General features: G+C 43.1%; 1 protein-coding gene across 13 annotated transcripts in view; it reads left to right on the top strand.

The window, feature by feature from the left end:
- PKNOX2 (PBX/knotted 1 homeobox 2) overlaps positions 1 to 16735 on the top strand; it is a 95466-nt gene that overhangs the window by 76057 nt on the left and 2674 nt on the right. For all 13 annotated transcript variants that reach the window (XM_085560162.1, XM_085560158.1, XM_085560167.1 and 10 more), the window contains 6 exons: positions 1635 to 1806; positions 5699 to 5887; positions 12310 to 12442; positions 12518 to 12615; positions 14492 to 14611; positions 16351 to 16427. In XM_085560162.1, coding sequence (XP_085416288.1) covers positions 1635 to 1806; positions 5699 to 5887; positions 12310 to 12442; positions 12518 to 12615; positions 14492 to 14611; positions 16351 to 16427 — 789 coding nt within the window. The remainder of the gene's footprint in view (positions 1 to 1634; positions 1807 to 5698; positions 5888 to 12309; positions 12443 to 12517; positions 12616 to 14491; positions 14612 to 16350; positions 16428 to 16735) is intronic.

Below are 16735 nucleotides of genomic sequence, written 5' to 3' on the forward strand. Positions count from 1 at the left end.
TCAGGACAGATTAAACTATAATATGCTGCGGTATTAGCGGCTGCAAATGAAGACTTAGCCAAGGGGTTTAACCCCTTCGCCTGACTCCGACTCAAAGGGGCTGTCAGGATGTGATTCATAATCATCTTTTGGGCCATCTTTTGGAGATAAAATGGTGGAGCCAGTCCCATTGTGCTCAGAGTGCTCTGGAAGACAATTCCTGCAGGAGAATTTTGCATTTCTGCCTGGAAAGACTCCATAAAACATTTTTGGTTTGAATTTGCACAGCTGGAGAGGCTCACTGAGGCTTGCCCTAAGCAGTGGTCCTCACCCCTGTATTGTCCACGTGCTTTGGTGCTGTTTGTGTAATTGCATTTGATGTTGCATTAGCTTAGCATCATCATTGGAGAGATTTGGCTTTCAAGAAGAACTAGAAATCTTTGTTTTCAAGATCATCTCATGGTAAGAAAGAAGAGGGATTTGACCCCTCTTTGTGGACTTGTCAGAGGTGCAGAGACCTCTTGGTGGAGGAGCAGCCCATAACAAGTTTGGTCCAGGCAGATAGAAGTCCCCATCCATCATCTCCAGCCAACAGACACATTTTGAGGTAAAATATTGCCATCGATGAGCAGGTGCTGATGACCATCCTTGAAAGGAAAAGACATTTGGACAGCAGATGGCTCCAGGACATCTTGGCTATGCCCAAGACTTAGCCTTTTTGCCTACTCAGGAAATGCTGACCTTGGTGCAATGATGGAAAACACCAAGACATTGGAATAAGTCATTGCCTGACAGAGGAGATTGTGAATTTTACAATTTTTAAGCCTTTCTTTTTTGTTGTTGTTGCTGAATGAGATCTAGAGGGAGCACTTGTAGTGTGACTTGGGAGAGAGGTTTGCACCAGCAGGATCTTACAGACTGGGAGGGAATGGATGGATGGATGGATGGATGGATGGATGGATGGATGGATGGATGATGGATGGATGATGGATGAATAAATGATGGATGGATGGATGATGGATGATGGATGGATGGATGGATGATGGATGAATGAATGATGGATGGATGGATGATGGATGGATGGATGATGGATGATGGATGAATGAATGATGGATGGATGGATGATGGATGGATGATGGATGGATGAATGATGGATGAATGAATGATGGATGGATGGACGGATGATGGATGATGGATGATGGATGAATAAATGATGGATGGATGGATGATGGATGATGGATGATGGATGATGGATGGATGGATGGATGATGGATGGATGGATGGATGGATGGATGGATGGATGGATGGATGATGGATGAATGAATGATGGATGGATGGACGGATGATGGATGATGGATGATGGATGATGGATGATGGATGGATGGATGATGGATGATGGATGGATGGATGGATGGATGATGGATGATGGATGATGGATGGATGATGGATGGATGATGGATGATGGATGGATGATGGATGGATGGATGATGGATGGTGGATGATGGATGATGGATGGATGATGGATGATGGATGATGGATGGATGGTGGATGGATGGATGGATGGATGGATGGATGGATGGACAGATGGATGGGTAAAGATGGACATGGGATCCAAAACAGGGGGCATTATGGGTGGTCTCCTTTGTCCTCTGCAGGCACCCGCTGTTCCCACTGCTGACGTTGCTCTTTGAGAAGTGTGAGCAGGCGACGCAGGGCTCTGAGTGCATCACCTCGGCCAGCTTCGATGTCGACATCGAGAACTTTGTCCACCAGCAGGAGCAGGAACACAAGCCCTTCTTCAGTGACGACCCCGAGCTGGACAACCTGGTATAGGCAGCTGGGGCTTGGCAGATGGTTTTTGGGGGGGTGTTGAAAAGGTAGGGGGTGAGGAACAAATGAAGATCTACCACCATGTCTCTGGGCTCTGTAGTGCTGGTCATCTTGGCAATGCCACAGACCTTGTGAGACCTTCTTCAGGACCTTCTCTGAGACATTTTCCAGAAGATTCCCCTGTAAGAACAACACCCCTGCCCCCATTTGGCTCGTTGTCCCACACAACCTCCATGGGGTCAATGAGGTTCTTGAAAACAGCTGAAGTTGCTGGCTGGTTGTCTTGGTTTGAATAGACAGGAGTCTGGGAAGGAAGGCAAGAGCCTCCTGTGAAATGGAAAAGGCAAACCCCCTCCCTCTGAATTACCACAATTTCAAAATTAAAAGGCTCTCAAGGCAAAGATTTGGGAATGGGAATCACAGTTCTTTACTAGGAAAAAAAACTAAATAAAAATAAAGAAAAAAAGTAATTAGTACAAACAAAACTAGTGATAGAGTCAGAAACCTGACACCCCGAGGAGTCAGGGTGTTGGGAATAGTCCAGTTCAATGGTGGCTGCTCCTCCTGGAGTGGCAGATGAAATGCTGCTGACGTGGTGATCCTGTAGAAGGGTGGAGTTTTCTCTGAAGGTCTGGTGATGGAGTAGATGGGCCTGGTCTTCCTCTGGGAATCCAGCAGAGAAGAAAGCTGCTCCTCTGGGAATCCAGCAAAGAGGCTGTTCTGATGTCCCAAAAATGCTGATTTTATGCAGGTAGGAATGCTTGGCTCCTCCCTCTGGGCGGAGCATCTCACAATGGGCTGATGGAACTTTCCCACCATGAAGTGAGTCATTAATGGCCCATTAACAGAAGATATCTCCCCGGAAGGAGACATTGTTCTTGGGAGAGATAAGAAAACTGCCCCACCTCCAACAAATGGCAGATAGAATACATGCTGATCTTACAAGCCAGGACACTGGTTTGTGCCCCAAAACTTGCAGTCTCTGCAGGAATTACTGCTCCTCAGTGCAACGTGCAGTAGTGTCAGCATGCTCACCTGGCACCATCTGGTTTGAAGTCTCATGGCCAGCTCATGTCCTAGAAGCAGGGCAGAATGATAACTTTTTCCATAAGGTGATGGATATCAACAATTTGGAACACTTGGACTGGTTTTGGTGGATTCCTTGCCAGATCAACTCAAATTTCCTACTGCATCCACTGCTGCTGGGTGGTGCTTCAGAAGACTCTGCTTTGGATTTCTCTTTTGTGGACCTCAGGAAATGTCCCCAGGTCCTGTTAATTTGTCCAGAAAGCATCCAGATGTGGTCTCCATGGCAAACGTGGGTAAACAAATTTGTGGCACCATCCTGATGCTCCACAAGCAGATTTTCAAGGTCTGAAGAGGGAATTCTGTGCACGTCTGATGATGCAAACAGCAAAACACCCTCCCTGAGGGGTTATGTGTCCCCTGGGACTTGGAGCAGAGGGATTTCCATCCCAAAAAAGAAGCAAAATCAGGCAATTCACAGGCTCCTTTTTCTAAGTTGTGCAGATATCAAAGAGGTGATTTTGAATGATGGCATATCACAAAGAGAAGAAAAACTCATATAGGAGCAAGAACTACTGGGTTTTTTAAAAAGCAAGAGAGGATTTCAAGGTGAAGTAAAATCCCACATGTTTGTGCCTGATTTCAGCTTGTGGAGAAGAGTTTTTTAACATCCCTAAGCCAAGAGTCTGTGGAATGCCCTCCAATAAATTTGCAGGCCAGGCAAAGCCCCTTTTGCATATTGCTAAACCTATTTTGCAATAATTTGTAGTCAAGAACAGAAATTGCTCTGAGATAAGCAATCAAAAAAACCCAAAAATAAACCAAATAACCCAACCAATGTTTTGGATAATTTCAGTTTTTGGGCTGGACAAACGCTGAGGTGAACCAGCAAACCCCCATTGGATTAACGTGCATAAAAATGGGTGTAATGGTCTAGCAGGAGGAGAGAAATAGAGCCAGGTGAAGAAAAAAAAAATCTAAAATTTTGGGAAAGGTAAACCTATTTGTGTACATATAGAGATGAAACATCACCAGCAAATAGTCAGTGCAGGAAGTGTATCCCCACTGGCTATTTTCAGGTTTTGTGTGGTTCCTAAAAAAAACCCCACATCACATGGTTTTTAGGCACATTCTGAAGCAACTCTTGCTGCCAAGGTAAATTTGGCCATGGGCAGTTGGATTGATGCCAGTTGATCCCATGTATAATCTTACAGCACTTGATACATTCACATTCATATTTTTCTATATCTGTTGCAATGTCTTTCTGTGTATCTGTATCTCTGAGTTTGCTCCAGTTCTAGTACATAGCTGGATGTATATTTTTCATGTACCCAATGCCCAGAATGCCCAATGCACCAAAAAAGGAGGAACCATGCACCTCAGTGTGGGTAACCTGCATCAAGACAGAGGAGATGGTTGATATGATGCTGGAGAAGCACATTCCTGTTGGTGGGAGGCAGTAGGAGAAGGGAATTTTGGGTTTAAAAACTTGCAGTGCTCAAAACTCAACATTACAACCTGCTCTTGAGCTGACACTTTCCCCCTATATACGTTATCCTTTTTTGTTGTTATTTTTTGTGTTTTTTTTTCTTTTTTATTGACGCCACCCATTTGCCAGGAATTGGTGATGGCACAGCAGGGCTGAAAAGGCCAGTGGCATTAGCTATCATTAGAATAAGAGTCATGTATTCCTCGCTGCCAAGATGCACATAATTAGAAATTAGAAAAAGGTCAGATCTCACCATTATCAACTCAATCAGCTGCCGAGTGCCACACAGTCAATTAATTCAGCATCTGTATTTTTTACAACCCCGCGCACGTACGCCATCGGACTGTAACTCTTTATCCGGACAGATATACGACGCAGCGGAGCAGGGACATAAAATGAGACCCTAAGCAAATGAGCTGAGATAATTGAGAGATTTATTTTTTTACATATATGTGTCAGGTCTTCTTGCCTTTGCCCTTGAATATTGACTTTCATGGCCAGTGAGCCCTGGGAGGATGCGGGAATCCTGGGCACGACACCTCCACCTTGTGCTTTGCCTGTGTCAACTGCAGAGGAGGAAAAAAAAGAACAGAAAAAAAAAAAGAAAAAAAGAAAAAAAAAAAGCCCTAAATAAAAGATTTTTCCAGCTCAACCCATCATCCCTGTTGTTCACCAACCAAAAATTCACTTTCTCTGTCATGGAGCTACCACTGGAGTTTGGCTCTGGATTTTTCAGGATGTTTCCCAGCCATGGCAACTTGCAGTTTGTAAAGATGACCACTAAAATTTGCAAGTTAAAAACACTCTTTGAAATGCAAAGACGCTTTGTTACATAAAACCGGATTTATTGCCCCGGAGTGAATAGCTGAAATTTTATATATTATGCAAGATTTCAAACAGCGGCTGTAAAACTTAAGGTTTCAGCTCGGTGAGAGGAATGTTTTATGTGTAAATTTTTTAAGGTTTATGGGGTACGTTTTAATGAGGCCCAGGCTTTGCACCAGCAACAGCTCACGGCTGAGTTGCAGCCCCGTAATCTTGTTAGAAGAAGTGGCCTCCAGAGAATAACCAAACACTTCTCAACAATGAGAGGTTTGGCTTGTACTTCTTTTTTTGGGGCATGGGGAGCAATTCCCACGAAGGCAATGGTGAATTTGGTGAATTTTTTCCTCTCGGATCTCAGGGTTACGGTTGATGGGCAAGGGAAAGGAATGCAGATATGCAGAGGGCTGGGCTCTGGGATGGGTTTTGGGCAAGAATATTCATTTACTGTGCGTGTTGAGAAAGGAAATGAATTTCATTCTGCTGTAGGGGATCAGTTCCACGCTAGATTTTGGAGGAGAATATTGATTTTAACTTTGTGCCCTCGCGTAGATGGTGAAGGCGATCCAGGTGCTGCGCATCCACCTGCTGGAGCTGGAGAAGGTCAATGAGTTGTGCAAGGACTTTTGCAACCGTTACATCACCTGCCTCAAAACCAAGATGCACAGCGACAACCTACTCAGGAACGACCTGGGGGGGCCCTACTCCCCCAACCCCTCCTCCATCAGCCTCCACCCCCAGGTAATGCCTTCAAATTCCTCTCTGATTCCCATGGCCGCGCTTCGGCCAACGGGGAGCTGCCAACGAGATTTCAGACTTGCTCTGCAAGAGTTGTGGCCTCCTGAAAACTCACTGGAGTGCATCCCCAAGAATGAAAAAAAAAAAAAATCCTGTGCCTGTTTCATAGAGTGCAATAAATGATGTTGTGGTGACTTTTTTCCCCTTTATTTTAAATTTTTTTATGTCCTTTTTTTCGTGGGTTGGCAGAGCTGCAACCTCAATATTTGTGGCTCTGCAAGAGAGAGAGTGAAGGACTCCTAAACTCTAATGCTGCAGCAATTAAATGTGAGGGCAGGGGAACTGTGCAAGTGTACGGGAATATAAACGAGAAAGTTGCATTTTTTAATGAAAACATGCTAGTTATTGGCAGGAAGGAGAAAAACATCAGGATTTGCTCTACTGCTTCTTTCTCACATTTTTTTTAAGGCAGCTCAAAGGATTTTTGGGTCTCAGGTAACCGTTTCTGTCTTTGCTGCTCCTTTTTGTGTCTCAGCAGATCTTGCACTTCTCCCCCAGCATGATCAACATTCTTTTTGCTTCTTCTTTTGCATAATTTGGATTTTACCTGGGAGAAGAAGACAAATAGTGGAAGAGTACAAGGAAATGCCTGAGAACTGCAGAAATATCAACTGAAGTAGCCAAAAAAGTAGAATCCTGATGGCTTTTGGGGCAAAATAAATGACTGTAACTCAATATTCAGAAAATTAGTTGCCCATGGGTTGGGGTTTTCATGTGCATCTGCAGTGCAGGGGATAAATCTTGGCTGGTTGCACCCCAAAAAACTTGATGCTAGATTGCGTTCCCCTAAGGCATTTCTCTCTCTCAGGCACTTGTTTTTTGGGGTAGCAAGATTGAATTTAGGGTTGCACAATCCCACCAGAAAAAAACTGCAGCAAACCCAAAATAAGCTAGGCAGCTCCTGGAGCTCTCCCTAAAAAGGAAGCAGGTGGTGGAGCCTTCTTAAGGCTTTTGGGGCATCATTAAGGAAAGGAAAAAATGCCATTTTTTAGCAGCTCAGCTCCAGGAGCTGCAGAGTTTGAAGCTCCCAACATGATGAGGGAAAAGCCCCCCAGAAAAGTTCAGTTTCTTGTTTAGGTTCCCTGAAAGCACCAAACCACTTAATCATTGATCTAAGAAACCCCATCCTCACTCTATATTCTAATAATCTCTAGAAATAGACTTATTATCCCTTCGCTGCTTTATGGAAGCATTCCTTATGATCAAAATTAGCAAGACACTTGCATAAAAGAGAACAATAATTGCTCAACGAGCATCTCGTTTGTAATTTATTAGTTTCTATTATTGTGCATTGCCATGGCAACAGCTCACATCCCGGGTGATGAGAGAGATGTTAGATATGAGCCGACAAAGCTCCTGGTCCCAGCAAATGGAGATGCACGTTTTTTATCAGTAATTTTCATGAAAATAATAAGTGAGGGAGTTAATGAGATGGAAAGCCGTCCTGTGGCTATTGTGAATTTTTTTCCCCTCCTTCCTTTTTTTTTTTTTTTTTTTTAAAGTGTTGATCTAATTAGAATGCATCGGTCAGGAAAAGTAATGAGGATTTAGTGTCTCACAAAGAGGTGGGGATCATATCAGAAAATTAGCACAAGTCTTTGGAAAATAATCAGGCCCATGGAGAGGTACTAAGGGCTTCTGATTCCTGGAAACCCAGAGCTGCTGACATTTCCCTTCTGGGCCAGACCTGAAAGTTGAGGAATTCAAGTGAGGATTTGGAGGCAGTTGTGAAATAAATGGGAGCAAACCCAGGAAAGACCCAACTGGAGGGGAAATGTTGGCTCAGCCCCTGAGTGATTTTCAGCAGGTGGAGGTGAAATATTCACAGTGATGGACCACGATGGAGCCACCATCTCATCTGGTCAGGGTGACACACCAGTGACAACACAATGGCAAATATTTTCCAACTACACCATGTCAAGTGCTTGAGTGCTTCAACTCATTGAGTGTACTTGAGTTGGCATGGATAAAAAAGGGTCAAAATGCTCTATATCCATCAGTTGAGTTTTGGAGGCCAAGGATTCTCCAGAGAGCTGAAAAATTGTGGGATTGGTGTTTAAAAAATGGCAAGTGGGGTGATTCCTCCAATTACCAGCCTGTTGGTTTCATGCTGAGGGGAGGTGCAAAAGCAAACAGGCCATTAATTCAGGATTTAAAAAAAATCTACATAATGAAATGTAATTAGTATCAATGAAGGAGGTTTCACAGCAAATAGGTGTTCTTAGGGTTTGGAAGGAGTATCAATCATTTTGTGTTGAGGTACACCAAGTTGTCATGAAAGTGAAATATTTCAGGTTTTGGCTAAGTTTTTTACCACAGGACATGTTTAAACACACAATAACAGGGATATCAACCACAACAATGTCTGGACCTGTCAAAATGTCATCACAGGACAATCTGATTTCCCTGGTGTATCCAAAAGAGATGGTCCTTCACCTGCTGCTATTTCTTCTTTCTAAGATGGAAAATGCTAGAATTTTTGGAGATGCAAAATGCCTGAGATGATGGGGAGATGAGAGAACACTCAGACAAGGTGTTTTGACTGTTGCTGAAATCTTCTCAAGGTCCAGAGATGATTCCTGGTGTTGGCCAAGTTTGAGTGACAAGTTTGGGGCTTTCCCATGTGATGAGTCTTCCCTGAACTTTCATTGCCTTACAAAGATTTTTGCACCCTCCTTTCTCCATTGCTTCCTCGTTTTGTGCTTTGCTTTGTCTTGTGATTGAGTTGTCTCTTTGTCCTGCAAGTCCACCAAGAAATAATTCCTCTTCTATTTCTGTTGGTTGCTTTTCACTTGGCTTCATTCTTCTACCTCAAGTCCTCATCAGGTCCTTTTTCGCTCCCTCCCTTTATTTAATGAGTATTTTTTACCTTTTTCTGACCAGGATGGTAGAGGGGAAGTCCTTCTTTCATGGAAGAGGGAAGAAACCAATTTAAATCAATATTTAACTTCAACTTTCCTTTGACATCAAAAGGGTCCTCATTGTTCTCCACTTGCAAGAACAAAACAGTTGCAAAACCAATCACATTGGGACTTTTAAATGGAATCACATTTTGGTTTTTTTCAGCTCTCATTTCAGATTGGCAGTGTTTGAATGGGCATTTTCAGGACAGTGTTCCTTCTTCTCAGCTTACTTCTCCACAGAATCACAGAATGGGGTGGGTTGGAAGGGACCTTGAAGCACATCTTGTTCCAACACCCTGCCGTGGCCAGGACACCTTCCACTGGCCCAGGCTGCTGGTGGCTGGAGGTGGACATTTGGTTTGGTGGGACCCAATGCAGTGCTTCTCTATATTATTTATAATTTATCCAAGTTTACCCTGTGATCAGCCCTGGATTTCTCTTTATTTAAAGTCAACTTTATTCTCATCTCCACGCACCCATCCATTCACAAAGGAGCCTCATGAATTCTCATACATGGCTTTGAGTTTGGCCAGCTCTTTCTTGGCAAACCCATGGGTTTCTTTTTTTTTCTTCCAACTAATCCAAATTTCCCCCAGCACAAGTAATTTTTCAGAGTTAGGATGAGACAGACATTTTGACACATGGTGCACCACCCAAAAACAAATGTGTCATAAAGCACAAGGGCAAGGACAGCAGCTCAAGTGGCACTGAATTTTAGCACTTACAATTTGGCACTTTCCTAATTGTAAAAAAGGGAAATTTTTTTGTGTTGTGTCCCAGATTTTTTCATTCACTGATGTGACTTTTAATTGGGAGAAATCTTGTTTTGCTGTTGATCAGTGCTGAGATGTGGGTCTGCAGAGACACCTAGTGATGCATTTTTTTCCACACTCAGATTTCAAATTTGCCAAAAGCATTTCAACTTGAGGGTGGTGCAGCACCAGCACAGGGTGCCCAGAGCAGCTGTGGCTGCCCCTGGATCCCTGGAAGTGTCCAAGGCCAGGCTGGACAGGGCTTAGATCAACCTGGGACAGTGGAAGGTGTCCCTGCCATGGCAGGGGGTGGATCAAAATGAGCTTTAAGGTCCCTTTCAACCCAAACCATTCTGTGATTCCATGAACTTCCTAGAGTCTCAAAATAAAAAAATATATAAAATATTTTCCACTGCAGCAAAACCGCCAAGCCTAAAAGAATTTGGCTGACATTTGCAATCTGAGGCAATTGGTATGAAAAATATATATTTTTAAATCTTCTTGGAGATATCTCCCTATATTTATTTGAAGGTGGAGCTTCCACTTCCATTGGGTCACTTTGGTTTCACAGTTCTGTTGCAGAAAGATCATTAATTCCTTGAGTGACTCTTTGTAATAATTACCAATATTCTGCCTTTTTGAACACCAGTGGGATGGTGTTTTGGTGGAGTTTTCCTCTACACCACAAAAACAAAGGCCATTTTTACATCACTAAATACTGTTGAAAATGGCTTTGACCAGTGTATCTGGAAACAGCAGTTTCTTGTTCCTGTTTTCTGATATTCCAAATTGCTTCTTCCCAATGCACTTCCAAAAATGGTGTTCTGGATACCCTTCTTTAGGAAGAATCATGGAAAAACAAGGCAAGGAAGAAAAGCTAGAGGTCTTCAAATTGCTCCAAACTTCTGGTTGCATCTGCCATATCCAGCTGCTATTTGATGTTCTCCTGGACCACATTTGGTTTTTTATAAATATTTCCACTGTATTTATCAGCTGGATCCTTTGCCAGGGCCAAATCCAAGAGTGTGCAAAAGTGATTGGTTTTTGCTCTCTATATCCTGAGAGATATTCTTGTCTCAAACAGAAAACTACATCCCCCAGAAGACTGGAGGTGGGGAAGGAATACTAAAAAAAAGTACAAGTATTTTACAGTCATATTTGCATTTTTAAAATTAATTCAGCTATGGAGAGGAATGTCTGGGAAGCGAATGAAAAATTTACAGCAATTGCAGCAAAATTTCCAAATAAGAAAAAATCTCAAAAGTAACTTGTGGCAGATCCATTGGGTCCAACATTTTAGAATTGACATCTCAGGAGGGGGAAGTGCCATAAGAGGGTTTTAATGGCAAAAGCATGGCATTTATTGAGAATGATGGCACAGGCAAAGCAGTGGTGGTTGATGGGGGAAAAAGCTCCATGAATGTGATGGAGAGAAGGAGGAGAAGGGGAACAGACCTCAGGTTTTGTCCCCAAGCAGTGGGAAATGCATTGAAGGGGACACAGAGCACCCCAAGTCCCCATGGGACAGCACAGGCACGTGGTGATGTGACCTGGGTGGATTTGGTGCACTCAGAGTCCATCTCTGGATTTTTATCACCTGGAGAAAGGGAGGAGCTGCAGCTTTTCCACCCCAATCACATTTTCTTGGTTGGCTTTTCCAGTGTCATTGCACATTTCTAATCCAGGGAAGATCTCTTTTCTTAACCCAAATAATAGGATTCTCGAAGAAATGCATTAAAATGTAGGAAAAATGAATTAAAAGATGAAGTAACAGGTGAAAAAAAAATCCCCTTTGTTGACATTATGCTCAGCACTTTGAGAGTCAGCTGGACACCAGGGAAGTGATGCAGAATGGGAACATCAGTAGAAAAGGGACAAAAAAAATAAGTGCAGTTTTATTTCCATTCCAGTTGGGTGAATTAGAAAGATGTAGTTATCTTTGGTTTAGTTTAAAATGATAATTTTATCAATATTGCCAATATTATTTGCAAAATCCTGCCCACGTGGAAGCTTGGGATACATTGCCCCATAATCCCCCATACCCTCAGTTTTGGAACTCCTCCCTTCCCAAAATGTCACATTAAATACTCTAATAATCATTTAAATATTAAAATAAATAATCATCCTATATGGAGTTTTTTGGTGGTTGCTCCAGAGATGGGCCTTAAAGTAAAATTACAGCTTTTGGCTCAAAAAGTTGCCTATTTTTGCAAGAAGTTAGCTTAAAGCTGCAAGGAATCTTAACACTGGGGTTATGTTATTATTCACTTCATTTTTTTACTCTATGGGAAACTGTGGTGCTCACCCTGAATTTTAGCAAAGGTTGCATCATCCAGTCCCAGTCAAAGCACCAAAAAAGAGAAATGCTTCGAAAGAAAAGGATAAAAGAAATTCCTTTTGGTTTTTTGGTCCCTCATGACTTTTTTTTCCCCCTTTCATATTTTTTAAATGGAGAAGAGTGACCGCACAAAGAAAAGAAGTTTGGGGATGATGCTAAATGGGGGTTTTGCAGAGCATAAACCTTTCTTTTTCCATCTTTTTTTTGCACTTGCAACAAACCAAAAAAAAATCACATTTCCTACGATTTTTCGATCTTTCCCGCCGAACCACCAATTAACAACAACAAAATAAAAATTGTAGGGGCAGAGGGGGGACAAAACCCGAAAACGTCCGTGCTACAATTGACAGATTTGGTGTTTTGTTTGTGCAGGAGATGCTGCAGAGCTCTCCAGCAGCGCTGCCGCCGGCCGCCAACCCCCCGGCGGGCATCGTGGTGCCCGCGGCCACGCTGCCCCCGGGCAACCTGGCCATGGGCACCGGCAGCAGCTCGCCCGCCGTGCCAGGTAGGACTCAGGGGAGCTGCTGGGCAGGGGGACATCGGGGTGTTTGGTACCCCCACGTGTGTTTTTCTGCCGCAGGTGGAGCCTTGTACCAGCCGGTGACGATGGTGACGGCGCAGGGCCAGGTGCTCGCCCAAGCCATCACCCCTGGGGCCCTGCAGATCCCCAGTGCCCAGGTGAGGCGTGCCCAGCTCCAGTTCCAGCCAAACTGTGCACTGCAGCAGGCACACCCCCTCCGTTTCTCCATAAATTCAATCCTTGGAGTACCTTAAATTGAATTAGCGAGAAACGTTGATTAAACCCATCTGCCAGGTGCCTGTGGGGTACCTAACAAATTATAGCAGTGACCTAAGAAGTTATATCAATGCTTATGTTGCTGTAAAATATTACAACATATAATAATAATAATGTACATGAGATTATTTAGTGCAATGTAGAACATGTAACAATATCTGTTATTTGTAATGTGTGGTAGAATGTGCTATTTTATTCTGTATGCTGTATTATATGTGTGTGTATATATAAATATATATATATATATACTGTGCATATAGTACAGTATATATATACAGTATACAGTATATACAGTATATAATATTGCATATTCTATAATCTGTATTAATTATTATATATAGGATAGTATAGGATATTACACAGATAGATAGGTAGGTAGATGGATAGATAGATAGATAGATAGATAGATAGATAGATAGAGAGAGAGAGAGATAGAGAGATAGATATTATTGTTGATATATATTTTGACAGATATTATTGCTGATATATTATAGATCTGGGATCACTGGCATTGTCTGTCCAGCACAGCAATCATGGCACTTGTGGGAAAGGCTCATTTTTAGGTCTTCCTTTCTGAATTTGGGAATATTTTTCAGCCATTTGCTCTGGTTTTATTCAGTTTTTTTATTCCTGACATTGCAATGAGTTATGCAATGATCCCTGCATTCTTGCAGTGAGACAATGATTTGGAGCAGAGCTGGATTTATTAGCACAGCTTGTCCATGAGCTCTTCCCAACCCCAGGAATTTGGAAAAAAAAAAAACCATAAATTTCTCTAACACTGCTTCCCGGGGGCAGGGCAGCAGAAATTCACCCCCATTATTCCTGAAATGCCCCATTTTAATTGCAGGAGCCTCTTACGAAACAATCAATAGGCAGCATTTTGAAAAGGCACCTCCCTGGCAGGTTTTTTTTCGCCTGTGCAATGCTTAAAATTTTTCTTTCTATAATATCTCTCCATTGCAGGTTTAAATCTTGCAGCAAAACCCTCTGTGGTGGGAAAAACATGTGCACGGGGAATCTTGGGGCAGGGAGAGAGCCTGGACAAGCACCTTCGGATGCTCTTCCTGTGCCACTGGCATGATTTATTCAGCTGGAGCCCAGGGGAATCACAGGGACCTGCTAGCCTGATGTTTAATTCATCCAGGAGAAGTGTTTTGATGAAGACTTGGGGAAAAAAAAATCCCTTTTTAACTCGAGTGCTTAGATTTCAGTTTGGTTCCTGTGTCCTCATTAAAACTCCTCTTGCAGCAAAGATGCTTCTTTCTCATTTCTCGGGGCAAAAAGCAAGTTTTGGCTCAATTTTGTGGTGGAAATCAGCTGGGTGAGGAGCATGGGTTTGCAAGGGATTGGTGAGTGGCAGGGCGTTTTTTTCACTTTCAGTTGAGAAAATAATCTTTTTATGAGGTTTAGGGGTTTTTTTACTTTATTTTTTCAGGTAAAAGTGTTTTCCTCCTAAAGCACACATTGAAATTGGCCATGGTGTCATCACTGCACACCCCATCAGTGCCATTACCCCTTGCAAAGCATTGACCAAAAAAAAAATGGAGATAAAAAAATACAGATCCTGGGAGAAAAACCTGCATTTTTGCTGATTTGGTGGAGCAGGAAATGGGTTTTGGATGCTCCTATAAGTGCCAGTTTTTTGGTTTTTTTTACTCATCCCACTCCCATTTTGGGTTGGTTTTGCTCTTTTTTTTTTTGGTTGTCTGTCACCATTTTCAGGCAGTTCTCTCCCCATTCCTTTTCCCCTGGCAGGTGAACCTGGATCTCACCTCCCTCCTTGATGGTGAGGACAAGAAATCCAAGAACAAACGGGGAGTCCTGCCCAAACACGCCACCAACATCATGCGCTCATGGCTCTTCCAGCATCTCATGGTGAGCCCCACAGCCACCAAAACACCCTGAAAGATGGGGAAAAAAAGGACAGAAAGTCCAGAAATTCTCAAATCCAGGTGGTGGTTTGTCTGAATTTCTGTTTGGAGTTGCACAGCGGTTTGTATTTTGGGAGTATTTTGGGAATGACCGTTGTCACTGCAGGTGGGAAAAAATATTCCCTTAAGGCAAGAAGAAGCACACAAATCTAGAAGGGGACTCCTGTGATTGATTTTTTTTTTTTTTTAAGATGGATAATTGAGCATTTTTTTGCAGTTAACAGCTCCAAAAATATCCTTTTCTAGCAAGCTGGAATGTGAGAGCTGCTCACAGGTAGGGTTGCAGCACATCAGGCACCAGTCAAAACACAGAATTGCAAAATCACCCTGTTTTGGGGGATTGGAGATGGAAGATGGAGAGAGCTTAGATGGAAACTGGATATTTTTGTGCATGAAGAGCTCTCTCTCATCAGCAGGGCTGGGAGAAGGGCGAAAAGCCAAAAATCCCACATTTTTTCCTGCATAATTCAGCCAAGAAATCACTTGGAAACTGGTTGCAAAGACTGGCTCTCCAGGAAGACTGAGTGCTGGGAGATCCCCAGGGCACCAGTAATGCAGAAGGTAACAGCTCCATGGAGGAACTCGTGGAAAAATCAGCCAGGACATGAAGCAGCAGCAGGCTGGGAACTTCCCAGCCTTTTTTTTTCCTATGGAAAATTCAGGATTTATTGCTATGAGGACAAGAATGTAGCTGTGTCGTGTATCTCTTGTGTTTCTGGAGGGCACAACTGCAGATTTGCAGACTCAAAAATGACTTAAAAGACCTGAAACTGCAAAGCAATTTTCTTCCAGGTGACAGGAGAACGTCAGTTAGTTTAAGATTTCCAAAACAAAATTGAAAAACTGAAAAAAATTCTTCTGCTGGATGCTTGGACCTTTGCTCACAGCCCTGTCTTTGTGGTCATAAGAAATTTGTGTTTCCCCATGAGATTTCTCCATTGGTGTCAGAGATGATGCAGTTTTTAACCAAAAATGCTCATCATTTTACTGGAAGTTTTGGAGCACCATCAGGAGGAAAGAATGCTGAAATTAACACAACAAAACCAGGGTATTTCTGCCCCAAAAATGCCATTTTTATCCACCAAGACCCCAGTGAGAAGTGAATTTTCATGTGCATTGACTTTGGGTGGTGTTTTCAAGGCAATCACAGTTTTGGGGGCTAAGAGCTGAAAAACAGGTCATGGTAATTGTCACTGGTTTGGGGCTCCAAAGCATGGCATGTGGGCCTGCTTTGATAATAATTTCATTTCTGGGGTTGGAAAGGAGCATTTTAGCACACTTGGAAGGAGGTTGCTGAAGCTCTTGGTGCTGGTGGTTCCCAGTGCAGATGTTTCAGGGTGTTTCATTGATGCCTCTGACAATAAAGCAGCAAAAAGCAGCTTCTGAAGCACAAATCTCATGTTTACCAACAACCATCACTGGAAAATTGCTAGAGTTGAAGAAGAAAACCCAAGAACATTTTTCCTTCAAGGAAAGCATTTGATGGAAAGCCCTAAATGCGCCCAAGGAAATCTTGATGCTCTTGAATGCCGCCCTTCAATCTTGCATTCAGCAAATGCAAGGAGCCACCAAATTTAGGGTGGGGGAAAAAAAATAAAGGCAGGTTTTCGTTATTTTTCACTCAGGGATGACATCTTGCATGCAGGGATGCAATCTTGCTACCCCATCTCTCTTTTTTTCCAGCACCCCTACCCCACAGAGGATGAGAAGAGGCAAATTGCCGCCCAAACCAACCTGACCCTCTTGCAAGTCAACAACTGGTGAGCAGATCCTGGTGGCCCACTCAGTCATTTTGCTGGCTTTAGGACCTTTTTCACCCTCTTTTGGTGCTGTATAATGCTTTTGGGGGGGTAACTTGGGTGGTTAAAGATGAATCTTGGGGTGTCCTGCACAGGGCCAGGAGCTGGACTCGGTGATCCTGGTGAGTCCTTCCAGCTCAGCATATTCTGTGATTTTGTGGCTCTGGGGTTTCTGGGAGATGAGCTCAGCTGGGTTTAGTGCCAGCACTGGTTTGCAAGGTCTCAGTGCCCTCTCCTGGCAAATCCAATGTGCAGCATTCTCCCAACTC

This window comes from Lonchura striata, chromosome 24, assembly GCF_050655825.1.
Source record: "Lonchura striata isolate lonStrDom1 chromosome 24, ASM5065582v1, whole genome shotgun sequence".
NCBI lineage: Eukaryota > Metazoa > Chordata > Aves > Passeriformes > Estrildidae > Lonchura > Lonchura striata.